Source organism: Tenrec ecaudatus, chromosome 18 (genome assembly GCF_050624435.1).
Source record: "Tenrec ecaudatus isolate mTenEca1 chromosome 18, mTenEca1.hap1, whole genome shotgun sequence".
Taxonomy (NCBI): domain Eukaryota; kingdom Metazoa; phylum Chordata; class Mammalia; order Afrosoricida; family Tenrecidae; genus Tenrec; species Tenrec ecaudatus.
In genome coordinates this window covers 18699958-18716268 of record NC_134547.1, presented here as the reverse complement: position 1 = coordinate 18716268, position 16311 = coordinate 18699958, and the positions used below count along the sequence as shown (strand labels likewise).

The following is a 16311-nucleotide window of genomic DNA, read 5'->3' as shown; positions in this document are numbered from 1 at the left end:
TGTCATCAAGGGCATATTGTTTTGAGACTTACTTGGGTTCAAACCCAACTGGAGTCAATGATCATCCCATGGGCCGAGAAGAACTGCCCCTGTGACTTTCTACGACTTTACAGGAGCAGACAGCCTCATCTTTCTCCTCTGGAGCAGCTGCTGGGTTCAAACCACCGACCTTGAGATTAGCAGGCAGATGACTAGCCTACTATGCCACCAGGGCTCCCTTAATTACCTAGCCACCTGCGCTTCTAGTCACATTGCACGCTGGGCGGTGCCGCCTCATCCCCGTCGATTTCTCAAAAACGCGTTATTCAGAGGATGGGACATGATCCATCGTGCCTGGTGAGACAGACAGATGGTCAGCGAAAAGGGGCAAGGTCAATCCACTCAATGAGGTGGCTGCCGCAACGATTGTGAGGATGGGCCAGGGCCTGGCGGTGTTTCCTTCTCTTAACCGTGGGTGGCTCTGAGCCACAAGCCACTCAGCACCACCCAACAACACTAACCTAGAAAGCACCGAGGAGCTCTGGTAGTGCGGTGGCTAAAGTGCCCCGCTGTTCACCAAGAGGGCTGCGGCTGGAACCCTCCAGTGGGGGGGAAAGCTGACTCACTCACCCCCATCGAGGGAAGTCTTGCGGATCCAGTGGCTTTGTAGGCATCTCAGCGCTGGCAGGGTCTCCACGTGGCTTCTCCAACTCAGGGCTCTAGCAGAGTTCCATGCGCCCTGTCAGCTGCTTTGTCTCCCAGGGACTGAGCAGAGAGAGAGAACTGTCTTCGGCCTCCAAGGAGGAAATTCAGGAGTTCCCAGAATCCTCAGGAGAAGGCCACGCCCACACAGAGACCCCATTGGTTATACCTTGATTGACAGGCCAGGCTCCACCCCTTCACTTGTCATCCTCTCCAATTGACACCAGATTAGGTAACTACCACAGAGCTGCTGGTGGTTTTGAACTGCTGACCTTGTGGTTAGCAACCTAACGAACAACCGCTATGCCGCAAGGGCCCCTCCCTAGATAAGCATTCGTATGTAGGGTTCCCCAGGCTGTCAGTCATTACTGAAATAAAGAGACAGCTTCAACTTTCTCTCCAGGAGCGGCGGCTAGTGGATTTGAATCACCGACCTTGCAGGTAGCAGACCCTGCGCTTGACCACAGCACCACCAGGGCTCCTTGTGAGGTCCAGATGCACAGTGTTAAAAGTTAGCACTGTCTTATATTCACACGATCTCACCAAACAGCCTGCCCGAGATTTTGTACCAATTTTGCACCATTCTCTCCTCTGGAGCGCGAGTTCCCATTTCCTCACCAAGACTTAGTGTTGTCCGACTTTTTAGATACCTCCCCCCAAACTGATACATAGACAGAGAGATTTCACGTTTTTCCTGTCTGCATTTTTTGGGGGTGACTGGTGAGTGCACCCTCTGCGTATCTTCCTCTATAATGACCATTTAGGTCTCAGAAGGGGCCCCCTGTTCTGAGGGTTCCAAAGGGGGGTTCAGACTGCTCTCCCCTCCCCTTGCATGGTTTCGCCCCCACCCAGCCAAGGAGATGCCAAAGAATGGACCCAATTGTTTAAGGGGGAGGCTGAGACCCAGGGGTACAAAAGACTGGCCTGGGGCCATGTAGCTGTTTGTGCCAGAGGCCACAACATAAACATCACTACCCCTCCTGGGTCCTCACCACAGCAGAGGGAGCCCAATCAGAGCCTGGGCCATAGTTCCCAGACTGAGGTCAGCTGCCTGAGAACCCAGGCCCTGAGCATGTGCAGGAGGGAGGCCGGGACAGCTGCCAACAGCCTGGCAGTCGCCTGCCTGCCCCACCCCTCAGGCCAACAGAGTCCTTCGGCTGGGCTGGGGGCGGTGCTGGCTCTGGGTCTGGGGTGCGTGGCTGTGTGAGCTATCTGTCCCCATCTCTCAGCTCCTCAGGCCGCCTCTCTGCCCCCGTGCCTATTTCCCTCATGTCTGTCTTTCCTCTCAGTTTGTCCCTGCCCCTCTCAACCTCTGTCTGCCTTCTGCCTCCAGTGGGCCTCTCTCTCCTCCGTCCTCCCCCTCCCCATCGCTCACTCTCTTTTCTCTCTTTCTCTTGGTGTTCTCCGGGTCTGCCTCCCTCCCATGGTCCCTTCCCAACTGCTCCCACTGCCCAGGCGCCTGGCCAGGTCACCCAGAGCCCTCTCCTGCCCAACTGTCGTTCCAGCTGAGGGACCAGATGGTAGGCTCTCAGGCCACCCACCTTCCGCTTTAGCAGCCCGTAGGGTCTCAGCCAGCTGTGGTCTGGTTCAGCCACTGGCTCGTGTATGTGTGTGTGTGTGTGTGTGTGTGTGTGTGTGTGTGTGTGTGTGTAGAGCTGATCTCCTGCCCGCTGAGGGGAACCAGCACCAGCAAGAGGAAAATGCTGGAGACTGAGTCTCTGGGGGCCCTGCACCACCTACCTCCACCTCCACCCTGAGCAAGGACCTTTCCTTGAATAAGCTCTGTGGAACTTTCTCCCCAACGTCCCCCACTCCCAACCCAATTCCTTCTCCAGCCATTCCCTCTCCCCCCATTCCTTCTCCGTGGAACCTCTCAGCGCCCGGCTGAGCATGGCCTGGGACTTGTCCAGGGGCAGGACTGAGTCCCGCGCCTCGGCTGTGTGACCACAGGCAGATGACCCCAAACATCTAAGCCTCCCTGTGCCTAGTTATGGAGAAGCAGCGTGGGGGAGAGTTAGGGGTTGGGTGGTCCTCTCACCTGAGTTCAAGTCCTGATCTGGCTGTTGGTGCTCTGCACCGGTGGCTGGTCCTCTCTGCACCCTAGTTTTCCCAACTGGAAAATGGGAAGGCATGGAGCAGGGAGAGGATCAGAGCAGGAACCAGGGCCGCCTCAGGCCAGGGACTTGCTCTGCCGAGGATTATAACGTGCCATGCGGCTAGTGGCTCGGGAGTATTCTGTTTTATTGTATTTTTTGAAGTGAGTGCCTCTGTTTTGTGATGGTTTTATTTGGACCTTTGATGTCTCTCTGGAAAGACTTGAGATGGTATTCAGACCACATAGAAGGCGTCGTTGTAAATGGCGAGCTCCTTCGCGAAGTTCGAGTCCCCGTCTTAAATGGGGTCGCTGTTGGCATACCCACAGGGGTGAACGGCCTCCACTCCGCCCTGTCCCAGCACAGGCTCCTCGCCCACAAGGAAACCTCAGGTCCAGCTTGGCCTCCCACTTGCTCGCTCCCCTGGCCCCAGGCCACCACCGACCGGCTTCCGGGCCCTGCTGGCTGGACACACGAAGGACAGACCCTTGCTGTCGGTGGGCTGGTACTGAGCAGGGGGCCTTGGTGACCGCTGACTCAGGAAGCCATGTCATCGAGGGCCACCCATGTTGTAACCTATATTGGGGCCTGTGGTTAGATGGTTTAAAGCGAGTTTCTTTCCCCCCAATATGTTGAAGAAAGCTCAACAAAGAGAAGTAACGGCAGCATGGTGGTGCCGGGCTGCTGACCGTGAGGTTGCCAGTTTGAACCCACCGCCACTCCTTGCAGGGAGGGCTATGAGGGTTAGAGCTGGCTCTCCACTTTCCTCATGCCCCAACCCTCTCATACAGTTCCTCATGATGTGGGGACCCCCTGACCAGAAAATTATTTTCATTGCTACTTCATCACTGTCATTTTGCTACTGTTATGAATCAGGCGACCCCTGTGAAAGGGTCATTTGAACCCCAGGGGTCGCGACCCACAGGTTGAGAACCCTTGAGCTAGCGTCTCAGAAACCCTCAGTAGGGCTGCTATGGGTGGGAATGGAGGGGGGGCATCAACCGTTGGGCGGCTGATCACGAACTGAGCAGTTCAAACCCACCAGCTGCTCCGTGGGAGTCAGATTCGGCAGTCAGCTCCCCTCAAGGTTTCCAGCCTCAGACGCCCCAAGGAGCAGTGCTTAGGGTCCACCTGAGCCAGAATTGACTCAGTGGCAGCGGGTTTGGTGCCGGATTAAGGTAGGATCGGGTCCTGTGGAAGTGAGGGCCGGGAGCAGGGGACCCTGGAGGGACATCACTGTGACTAATCCAACCACAGAATTCAACAGATTGTAACAGAACGTGGGCTTTGTGCCAGGCAGCTGTGTGGGAGAGGGACAGGACAGGCGGCCTGTCTGCCCGACCTCCTGTGTCGCAGGGAGCAGAGGTGAGGTGGCCCGGGCTCAGAGGTGGGCCCGGCACGCAGCAAACACTCGCAACGTGCCCTCATGCACACTCATGTTGTTACTGCCAGGTGGTCAGAAGTTGAAGCCCTATGACATGGAAAACGTCTCCCTCTCCCTGGCTGGGTCCCCTTTAGCTCCTTGTAGAGGGCTGGCGGTGTGGTGGTGACGCAGGGCTGCGGTCAGCAGGGCCTGAAGTTCCAAACCACCAGATGCTCCTCAGGAGAAAGACCGGGCTTTCTACTCCCATAAGCAGTTACAGCCCCAGAAACCCACAACGAAACCTCAAGTCAGCATTGACTCTGGCAGTGAGTATGTGGGATTTTTTGGTGAATTTTTCTGCACTTCTAGAAGCATCTCTGTGTGAGTCCGGGTAGGCTAGAGAAACAAATTCATAGACACTCGTATGTGTATAAGGAAGAGCTTTATAGACAAGACCAGTGTAATATTGAGAAAACATCCAGCCCAGTCCAGATCAAGGCCCTAAGTCTGATATTAGCCCATATGTCCGATGCCAAGGCATAAATCCTTCTTCAGACTCATGAAACACATGCAGTGACGCTGAATGCAGGAAGATCACAGGCCAGTGGGTGGGAAGTCTTGTGGATCCAGTGGCTTTGCAGGCATCTCAGCGCTGGCAGGGGTCTCCACGTGGCTTCTCCAGCTCAGGGCTCTAGCACAGTTCCATGCGCCCTGTCAGCTGCTTTGTCTCCCAGGGACTGAGCAGAGAGGGAGAACTGTCTTCCGCCTCCAAGGAGGAAATTCAGGAGTTCCCAGAATCCTCAGGAGAAGGCCATGCCAAGGGTCATATTCAAGGAGAGGCCTCAAAAAAAAGGAGAGGCCTCATTGACTATGACCCGATTTTGGGGGGAAACCAGCCCTCACAACTAATTGTGGGTTCGGCAGGCATAATCTTATGGGGATGATGTATAAAGATGATAGGGAAGTCATAGAGTAGAGGAGCGATAGGAGAGAGTAAAATGAAGGAGTCAGACGCAGTTCATGGTAGCATGCTCACCTCCTGAACCGCCATGATCTCAGCAGCCAGGTCCGTGCACAGTGGGGGCTTTCGGTTGTATGGCTCTTCTTCTGGGTCCCTGTTCATGGCCCGCTAGGCATCAGCTCCTGGCGACTCTGTAAGGACAGGGTAGCACTGGCCTCTGTGGGGCTTCCAATACTGTGACTGTGTACGGGAGTGGGAAACCTTCTCTCGCTCCTGAGGAGTGGCTGGCAGTTGCGAACTGCCGACCTTCGAGTTAGCAGCCCCGTTCAGAACCCACGACCCAACCAGACGGCTGGGAGTCAGCATTGAAGCGATGGCAGGGAGTCTTTTATTTTTTTAAAACACTTTATTAGGGACTCATACAACTCTTATCAGAATCCATACATCCATCAATTGTATAAAGCACATCTGTACATTCTTTACCCTTATTTTCAAAGCATTTGCTCTCCACTTAAGCCCTTTGCATCAGGTCCTCTGTTTTTTTTCCCCTCCCTCCCCGCTCCCCCCTCCCTAATGAGCCCTTGATAATTTATAAATTATTATTTTGTCATATCTTGCTCTGTCCAGCATCTCTTCACCCCCTTTTCTGTTGTCCATCTCCCTGGGAGGAGGCCACATGTAGATCCTTGTAATCGGTTCCCTCTTTCCAACCCACTCTCCCTCTACCCTCCCAGTATCACCCCTCACACCCCTGGTCCTGGAGGTATCATCCGCCCTGGATTCCCTGTGCCTCCAGCTCCTATCTGCACCAGTGTACATCCTGGCAGGGAGTCTTTTGAAGGGTCAGCGAGGAGGCTTGGTGGCCCGGTAGGTTGTGTGTTAGGCTGCTGGCCGCAATGCTCTTTGGGAGAAAGACGAAGCTTTCTCCTCCCATCAAGGGAGACAGTCTGAGAAACCCAGGGAGGCAGGTCTACCCTGCCCTTCAGAGTGACCGTGAGTCAGAGTGGACTCGGTGGCTTTGAGATGGCTGTTTGAAGCATCCACTCTCCTGTCCTCTGCCTTCTGGGCCCTAGTGGTCAAACCCACAAACGCCAACTTGATTCTGACCCATATCAGCCCCGTAGGACAGAGCAGAGCCTAGAACCTCTCGCTTGGTGTTCTGCTGCCTGAGAAGTGAAATCTTTCTGAGAGCATCCAGCCTCATCTTTCTTCCCCAGGGTAGCGGGAGGGTTCAAACCAGTGAACTTCCAGTTAAAAACGCAAGGCGTAACCCACTAGGCCTCCAAGTCTCCTGCTCAGCCTTGGTGACCCCTCTCTTCAAGGGACCTTCAAATACTGTTTTAAAAAAATCATCTCATCCTCTCTTAATTCCATTTTCTATCAACGCCCACGAGTGTTTTGAGGCCCCTTTCTATTGGCTTCTTCACTATCGGTGAGCTCACATGTCAAAATTCACCAGAGCTCACATGTCATTTGCTTTCCTGCTGCTGACTTATTCCATCCACTACGACGTTTTCAAAGTTCACCAGTGCCGCGACCCGCGTCCGGACTTCATTTCTCTTCCCAGCAGGATGGCATGCCACGGTGTGCTGACTCTGTTGACGGGTGTCTGGGTGTCGTCCACAGTCCTGCGAATCCCTTTGCTCAGCACCCATGGGAAAGATGGTCATCATGTAGACACGCCCCTTGCCTTTGCTTCCTCTGTTTCCAATCCTTCTTTCACCTCTGGGACGTACCCAAGACTAGGCTTGTTGAGCTCGTCCCCTTTTGTATTGTTTTGGGGCTCATCCATCGTCCCTGAGCCTAGAAAGTCTGGATGCTGTGAGAATTTGGAATTTGGCAGCACACCTTTTTAGGAGCCGATGGGACTTGTTCTCTGTCTCGTTTCCCATTTGCCAGAGGGGGTGTGGCAGTCACGAGGCGGGATGGCGCTGGTCCCTGTACGTGCTCCGTACACTCCCTTGCTGGAGACGCGGCGTCGGGGTCTTAGTACTAATGGGGGACTGAACTGACAACCTTGGCATTTCAGGCAATGCTGAAGAGTTTCTTAGATTCCATACCCTTCTGATCTTTCCACACATCCTACAACGGGTTTGAAGACATTGAAGATTCTTTTAAAAAAATAATTTTATTGGGGCTTGTACAGCTCTTATTACAATCCATCCATCCATCCATCCATCCATCCATGGTGTCAAGCACATTTGTACATTTGTTGCCATCATCATTCTCAAAACAGTTTTATTCTACTCGAGCCCTTGGGATCAGCTCCTCGTTTTCCCCCTCCCTCCCTTACGAACCCTTGATAATTTAGAAATAATTATTTTGTCATGCATTATACTGACCGCAGTCTCCCTTCACCCACTTTTCTGTTGTCCATACCCTGGGAGGGGGTTATATGTAGATCACTGTGATCGGTTCCCCTTCCCCCCCCCCCCGCACCCACCTTCCCTTTACCCTCCTGGTATGGCTACTCTCATTACTGGTCCTGAGGGGTTTATCTGTCCTGTATTCGCTGTGTTTCCAGTTCTTATCTGTATCCTTGTACGTGCTCTGGTCTAGCCAGATTTGTAAGGTAGAATTGGGGTCATGATAGTGGGGGAGGGGAGGACATTGAAAGATTTTGAATGAAGGAATCTCTGGATTCAGGGTGACTAAGCACACACACACACAACTTGTGATTGTTCCCTATTTATTTCCATTTTACCTGGGTTTGATGTATTACAAACTTTGCTATTGTCCCATGTTTGAGGTTTTTTTATTTTATGATCCCCTAGAAATTCTGAAGACTCTCTGGGCAAGTAGTTACCACGCTCAACTGCTAACTGAAAGGTGGGGCGTTGGAGGCCACCCAGAGGTGCCTCGGAAGAAGGGCCTGGCAAACTGCTTCCCTGAAAACCCTCTGGAGCTCTGATCTGTGCTGACATACACGGGGGTTGCCCAGCCAACTCCACAGGCTGGGTCCACCTGGTCAGACGTCGTGCATTGGTAAAGCGCAGTTCATTAAACCCCAACCTGACTGGATTTAGGTTACAAGGGGGCTTTATCGGCTTACAAAACTGAAAAATCCCGGTCCTGTGCAGCGTCTGGTAGTCTGAATCACACCACCCCATCAGGAATCTCTCCGTCTCTGAGCCCTGCTCACCTTTGTGTTGGTTTTTACCACCTGAGAACGTCCTCCCGCGTGATGGCGAGAGGAGCCCGGTTCTACAGGACAGCAACTCAGGACGCCTGCTCTTCGCTGCACATCCGTTTGCTCAGCAAACACGGGCAGGATTTTCACAAGTTAGGCACACCACGCGCCTGTTCCAAGCCAATCACATAACGAGCGGGAGCCAGTATTCTCACTGGCTGGGCCTGCTCACATGACCTCCCTGGGAATTCTGCCTTTATCCAGGCCCTCGGGAAGGTAGGGCGGTTTTCCCAGGCCCGGCTTCGGCCATGTGAGCATACTGGGCCCAGTCCTTGTGGCCAGGGTGACTCCGGTGTTCTGATTGGCTGGGCTGGGGCCATATGGAAACTGTGGAACTCCAGGCCCATCTCTGGACTGGAGAGAGGGATTGGGGGACTGGGTGGAATTTGGGGGGGCGGGGGGAGATGACCAAAGCAACAGGCCTGTCCTACAGACGCTTGGAACAAAGGGCTTGGTTCTGGAGTTTGAGTTTGTCCTCATCTGTTTCCACTTAATTCCATCTTGACTTTGTTTTCTCCTCTGCTGACTTCCCCCCATCTGTTTAGAATCCCACAAGGAATACATCAATATAATCGTTTGGTAAAGATCTAAACAAAACAAAACCTAACTAACCCCCAGTGTCTGCAGAACAATGAATGTCCCCCTTCAGCTGGCTTCCTAGCCCCACACCCCAAAAGGACCCCCACCGTTTTTGGGACCTATCTTTCCTGACCCCCTTCTGTGTATTATTCACAATGATAGTTATATGGATTTTTAAAAATATGTTTTATTTTGCTTTTCCTGTGCTTTTCAAGGACTTGAATAAAGAAACATTCACGGCTCAGACATTAGAAACGATACCCCCAAATCGCTTTCATTCCCATGTTCCCCCCGTTCACTAACTCCACAACCCCTCTTACCAGGTGCCACCTGATTTTCTTGTGTGCTCCAGACTTACTTATGCACGGCCACGCCAAGACACCTCCCACTCGCATATCAACGACCTCATCAGCTGATCGTTTGCACCGAGCACAGTAGTAAACCCGAGCCCCTAACGAACTCGCCTGCCCGTGAGCCACATACATCTGGCGGTCACAAACACAGGGGTGTGAAGAAACGAGGGCTTGATGCTGACAGAGGTGCTGGAGGTGATGTGTCCGCTCAGCCGAGCCGCGCTTCTCGGTGCTGCCGGCATGGAGCCATCGGCATTTTTCGTGATCCGATGTGATCATCCTCCATTTTCACACGATCCCAATCTCAAATGAGGATCTGCTCTTTGGGGGCTCCTCCTGTCGGCGAGGAATATATCTACAAATAGAACATGATCTTTTGATCTGCAATTGCTTCTTCCTCATAAACGTTCGCCTTGGCTTCTCTCCCAGACGCTGTATATCCACCGCCAGTGAGTTGATGCCAGTGGGCTGGAAGTGGGAAGAGGCAGGCTGAGTTTGGCCACCGACACCCATGAACCTGGTGTACAGGGAAAAGAGAAGACCAGAGCGGTTGACTGGTCGAAAGTTCTTGACCTAGCACGAGCGGGCCAGACTTGTTGAGTTTGTATCTCATCATGAGAGTGGGGTACCGGAGAAACAAGTCATAGATGGGGAGTAGATGTGTGTTTGATCTCTCCTTCCTGGTAGTTTTTCTTAAAGCCACGCTGTTTACTCGGCTATTTTCGGGAAAGAATATGGGAAGTTAAAGTTTTGATTAGTTGGTGTGGTTGTTGTCTTTGTTATTCCTGCGCGAAATGGTGAAAATGAATGTTGTTAATGTATATTTTGAGCTCAGGGGTAGAAATCGCCATTTGAGTTTCTCAGAAACCATGGTGCTTCAGGAAAATGGCTGAGTAGAACTGCCCCTGTGGACGTCCAAGACTGTAAAATCTTTGAGCCTCGTCTTTCTCGTGAAGAGTGGCCGGTGACGTGGAACTGCTGACTCTGAAGAGTCAGCACCCCAGCGTGTAACCTGTACACCACTAGGGTTCCCGTTGTCACTGACTTCTGGATTTGTTTAACTTTTTCATTCCGCCTGGGTATGCAGTTTGTCAACGAGCATCTTTCGACAGGCATCTAGATGCCAGTGGGTTTTTAAAAATTTTTTTATTGGGGGCTCAGGGTTTTTTTTTTGTTGTTGTTTAAATTATTTTATTGGAGACTCTTACAACTCTTATCACAATCCATCCATCTATCCATTGTGTCAAGCACATTTGTACATTTGTTGCCATCATCATTCTCAAAACAGGTTCTTTCTACTTGAGCCCTTGGTATCAGCTCCTCATTTTTTCCCCTCCCTCCGCTTCCCCCCCTCCATGAACCCTTGATAATTTATAAATTATTATTATTTTGTCATATCTTACACTGTCTGACGTCTCCTTTCACCCACTTTTCTGTTGTCAATCCCCCGGGTGGAGGTTATAAGTAGATCCTTGTAATTGGTTCCCCCTTTCCACCCCACCCTCCCTCCACCCTCCTGGTATCGCCACTCTCACCACTGGTCCTGAAGGGATCATCCACCCTGGATTCCCTGTGTTTCCAGTTCCTATCTGTACCAGTGTCCATCCTCTGGTCTAGCCAGATTTGTAAGGTAGAATTGGGATCACGATAGTGGGGAAAGGAAGCGTTTAAGAACTAGAGGAAAGTTGTATGTTTCATCATTGCTACACTGCACCCTGACTAGCTCCACTCCTCCCTGGGACCCTTCTGTAAGGGGATGTCCAGTTGCCTACAGATGGGCTTTTGGTCCCCAATCTACACCTCCCTCTCATTCACAATGATATGATTTTTTGTTCTTTGATGCCTGATACCTGATCCCTTTGACACTTTGTGGTTACACAGGCTGGTGTGCTTCTTCCATGTGGGCTTTCTTGCTTCTGAGCTAAATGGCAATTTGTTTATCTTCAAGCCTTTAAGACCCCAGACACTATGTCTTTTAATAGCTGGGCACCATCAGCTTTCTTCACCACATTTACTTATGCACCTGCTTTGTCTTCAGCAATCTTGTCGGGAAGGTGAGCATCATGGAATGCCAGTTTAATAAAACACAGTGTTCTTGCATTGAGGGAGTACTTGAGTGGAGGCTCAATGTCCATCTGCTACCTTAATACTAAATCTATAAATATATGTACATAGATCTATTTCCCCATCATCAGTTTACATATGTACATGCCTTTGTTTAGACCTCTATAAATGCCCCTTGCCTCCTAGTTCTTTCCTCTATTTCCTTTTACTTTCCTCTTGTTCCACTATCATGCTCAGCCTTCATTTGGGTTTCAGTAATCCCTCTGGGTTCCGTTGCCCTTGATTAATCCCTACCAGGCCTCTTATACCTACCCTCCTTGCCACTGATTTGGATCACTTGTTGTTCCCTTGTTCCTGGGATTGTTAACACCATTTCCTTTTCCCCACCTCCCCTCTCCCATGTCACCCCCTCCTGAAACCATCGGTCCCATTGTTTTTTCCTCCAGATTGTTTATCTCCGCCTATCTTATCTAAATAGATCTGCAGAGATAATATGCCCCTCCAAAAAAACGATTAAAAAAACAGAGCAACATAAAGCCAAAAAAGAAAACAAAATGACAACCACAACAAAAAATGACCAAAAAAAGAGAAAAGCCTGTGAATAGTTGAAGGTCTATTTGTTGACCTTTAAGAGTTTTCCAGTGGCTCTGCTCCCCTTGCTATTCTGTTGCACGCCCTTAGTGTTTTGCCTCCGTGTGGAGGGGTCAGATCAGGCACAATTCCCACACTGTGTCTCCAGTGTTGTCCCTGTAGGGCTATGGGTCAGTGAGGGATGTCGTGTCTCATGGTGGGACTGGCCATGTGGTCCTCCCTGTGCATTGGCCGCTCTGAGCAAGGATATCGCCTTCCAGGCTTGGTGGGCCAGGATGTGCTCCACTCTCTCTTCCGCCCCCTTCATTTGTTCCCGTGTGCTCTGATCAGACGCCAGTATTTTTTTTTTATGTTTTCCTCGAAGTGGAAGTGATGTTCTGGACTAAATATTGTGCCTATTTTCCATCGTGATGGGACCTGCCAAATTGCCTTCTCAGAAGGCTGTGCCATTTACACCACCGACGGTGACTGTGGCCAGCTCGCCGAGTCTTTGCCGGTATTAGATAGTATGAGTCTTCCCCGTGTCTGCCGGTCTGGTGAGTAGGAGAGTCCATCTTCTTTCCCTTGCAGTTTCTGGCTGATTGTGGAGACTGGGGACTTCCCGTGTGCTTGTTTCTCTTTGCGTGTGTTGCCTGCTCCCTTCTGGCGCCCATGTCTCTGTTCTTAGCCGTTCCTGCATTTGTTTAACAAATCACAGACGCTCTCCTAGATACTTGGATGCAACAGTGGATGTGAGGCAGCCCCTTGTGGCCAGGACATCAGGAACTAAGGGGGAGGAAACCAATACAAAGCACACACATCGAGACAGCCTTGTCGGAGGGTGACAAGTGCTTTGAAAGCTGCAGAAGCCGAATAGATGGGGCGGGATCATTCGATGTCTAAAGAAACACGTTCCTGATTTTCTTTTACTTTCCTCTTTTTCCCACTATCATGCTCAGCCTTCATTTGGGTTTCAGTAAATTCTCTCGGTTACATTGCCCTTGCTTTATCCATACCAGGTCTCTCACACCTTCCTTGCCACTGATTTTTGGATCACTTATTATTCCTCTGTCCCTGGGCTGGTCAGCATCACCTCCCTACCCCTGCCTCCCACTCCCGTGTCCCCCCGGAACCATTGGTCCTGTTGTTTTCTCCTCCAGACTATTCATCCACTCCATCTTATCTAGATAGATCTGTAGAGATAATAACATGCACCAAAAATCAAGCCATAGCAAGATAGGCGATGAGTGAGAACACAGCTAGGACAACAAAAAAGAAAACCAATGACCAGTTGAAAAATAAATTAATTAAAAGAAAAAATTTTAAAAGGAAAGAAAAACCTGTAAAAAAAAAGAAACACGTTCCTGACTCTGATGTGTACCCCACACCAGGGGGCTTCACACAGTTCATGGGAGAATGGAGTCAAAAGAGCATGAACCTCCTCTGCAAACTATTTAAAGCCCCACCAGGTCCGCGGTTCAACCCCACCAGCTACTTTGCAGGAGGCAGATGAGGCGTTGTGCTCCCATGAAGATTTACAGCCTGGGAAGTCCACAAATCGAAACCAATTCGCCCCCATAGAGCCCATGCTGACTCATAGAAACCGTATAGGACCGGACGTGCTGTGGGTTCCTGAGACTAGTCGTTTATTTACCGGAGTAGAAAGTCCCCTCTTTCTCCCAAGGAGCAGCGGGTGGTTTCAAACTGCTCGTCCTGCCGTTAGCAGCTCAGCAAGGAACCACTCCACCGCCATTCAGGGTCACTGTGGATCAGAGTGGACTGAGCGGTAGTGGACTTGGGTTTGCAGGTTCTTTGGTTTGGTTTTGTGCTGAGGTTTAGCTTCTTTCCACCGGCGAGCCCCACTATGAATTTGGGTTGGCACGGCCTTTTTATTACCGTTATGAAGTCAAACTGAGAGTCCCTGTGATTTTTATGTTTGTAAAGGTTCCCTCTACTGCCTTGGGACTTCTTATTCCCTCGAGGCTTCCAGTTCATCTAGAATTAGAGAGACCCGGCTAACTGGATAGTCAGTTGTTTCGGGCTCAGCAGCATCTTTCCCAGGCGGTTGTGCAATGGCGTATGTAGAACCTCTGGATGCCCGTGTGCATTTGGTCAGTTTTGTACTCTTTCTGGGCCCCCTGGGCCCATCCAGCATTTCGATCACAGTGGCTCTGTGTTTTCTTTTGGCTTCTGGCCATTTGGGCAAATTCCTAACCCCCTGGAGCCTCGGTTTCCTTCTTTGTTAAAATGAAACACAAAAAGAGCCACCTTGCAGTGCCCTGCTCAGAATGAATGACGGAATGGACTGCTTCAGGTCAGAGGGTCCTGTATAGAAGCCGCACTGAAATCTGATGGGCAAGGAAGAGCCTGCTTGGAGGAAGGAGCGGCACGAACAAAGGCCCTGGGGCAGGCAGTGACCGAGTGTGCCACCTGCTCAGCTCCGGAGCAGATGGAGCCTGGGTGGATCGGGATGATGCTGAGTCTAACCATCAAGGTCTCTAGCGGAGCCCTACTGGCGCATGGAATGCACTTGGGCTGCCGATGGGCAGGCCAGCCGTTGGAAACCACCAGCTGCTCTGCAGGGGAAAGACAAGGTTTTCTTCTCCCATACAGTGTGGGTCTCGGCACCCCACGGGGGCAGGGCTACCCTGCCCTCCAGGGCGCCTATGCGTCTGAACGAATGAACTCGCTGGCAGCGAGGAGGTTTTGAGTTGGACGGGTGTGGGGCCAGCCGCAGGGCTAGGGAGGGAAGGGCGTGGGGTGAGTGCGCCCCGCTGACCCTGCCCCTGTCCTCGCAGTCCATGGAGTCGCAGATGGAGGAGTGGTACCGCGAGGTGGGGGAGCTGCAGGCGCAGACCGCGGCGCTGCCGCTGGAGCCCGCGAGCAAGGAGCTGGTGGGCGAGCGGCAGAGCGCGGTGGGCGAGCGCCTGGTGCGCCTGCTGGAGCCGCTGCAGGAGCGCCGCCGGCTGCTGCTGGCCTCCAAGGAGCTGCACCAAGTGGCGCACGACCTGGACGACGAACTAGTGAGCACGGGCACCGCGAGGGTGGGGCCGGGGGCAAGGGCGGTGCCAGGGGGCAGGGGGCTGAGAGAGCCCCCCCGGGGATCCGTTAGGCACCTTGTCTTATCCTCCCTTCCATCCTTTACGCTCATTGACTCAGCTCGCCCTTGATTCGTTGATCCCCTCATTGCCACTCCTGTGCTCACTCACCAGGAGCCCTAGAGGCTTAGTGGGCTACGCATGGAATTGCTTACCTCAAGGTCGGCGGTTCGAACCCGCGAGTCTCCCCGCCGGAGAAAGACGAGGCTGCCTGGTCCCATAAAAATGTATAGTCTCAGAAACCCACTGGGGCAGCCCTCTGGGGTCGTTTTCCATCGGAATAGACTCCATGGCAATAAGTTGTGTGTGTGTGTGTGTGTGTGTGTGTGTGTGTGTGTGTGTGAATGACCTGGGGCGAGTGGGCATCTGCCTCATCCAGAGAGGGCTCAGAGCCCCACGGAGGAAAGGCTGGTCCTCAGACAGAGAAGATGGGGTGGGGTCGGTGGGTGGCCAGAGAGGGCTTGTGTAGGAGGGGGGTCATCGGGGCTGAAACCAGGAGAGGATGACCCGGCAGGCTGAGCTGCGCTGCGTGTGCAGGGCCAGCAAGGAAGCATGACCCTGGCAGGGTGCAGAGGGCATGGCAGGGCAGGTCCAGGGGGCCGTGGACAGGCCCTGGGGACTGGAAGACCAACAGAGATCCTTGGGAGCACACCCCCCTGATCTGCGCCCCACCCGTGTCTTCTGCAGGCCTGGGTGCAGGAGCGGCTGCCACTGGCCATGCAGACAGAGAGGGGCAGTGGCTTGCAGGCGGTGCAGCAGCACATGAAGAAGAACCAGGTGAGCTGGGCCCCTGGAAGGGCGGGCCTGGGACGCAGCGGGCTGCCCCTCAGAACGTGGTCCAGTAGTGGTCATTGGAGGGCTGGCGGGTCAGCAGCTCTCCACTGGTTGGTGCGCTGGTTTCCATTCACTTGGTCCACGGTAGAAATCATAGAGCGGAGCAGGAGGTTGACCAAACTCAGAAGCAAAACCTCACTTCCCTCACTAGTCGATCATGACCCCATGAGACTGGTGAGGACCCACCTTTTACCCCAAAATATTATTAATTATTATAAATTCATATATCATTCCATAGTTCAGTAGCATCAAGCAGGATTGTACAATTGCTCCTACAGTTTCCAAGTCTTCTGTTTCTTCCTTGATGTTGTCTCCCTTTTACCCCCTCACCACCACTATACCCCCTGCTCTCCAAAACCCTGATTCTTTTTTTAAAAAATACTTTTATTGGGGGCTCTTACATGTCTTATCACAATCCATGCATTCCTCCAGTGTGTCAAGCACATTTGCACATATGCCGCCATCATCATTTTCAAAGCATTCTCTTCCCACTTGAGCCCCTGATATCTGCTCCCCATTTCTTTC

The 16311-nt window shown here is 52.2% G+C and overlaps 1 protein-coding gene across 1 annotated transcript in view; it reads left to right on the top strand.

Annotated features, from left to right (window-relative positions):
- Positions 1-16311, top strand: part of SPTBN4 (spectrin beta, non-erythrocytic 4) — a 124632-nt gene that overhangs the window by 86002 nt on the left and 22319 nt on the right. The window contains exons 21-22 of the mRNA XM_075536271.1: positions 14653-14877; positions 15640-15729. Of these exons, the coding sequence (XP_075392386.1) occupies positions 14653-14877; positions 15640-15729 (315 nt within the window). The remainder of the gene's footprint in view (positions 1-14652; positions 14878-15639; positions 15730-16311) is intronic.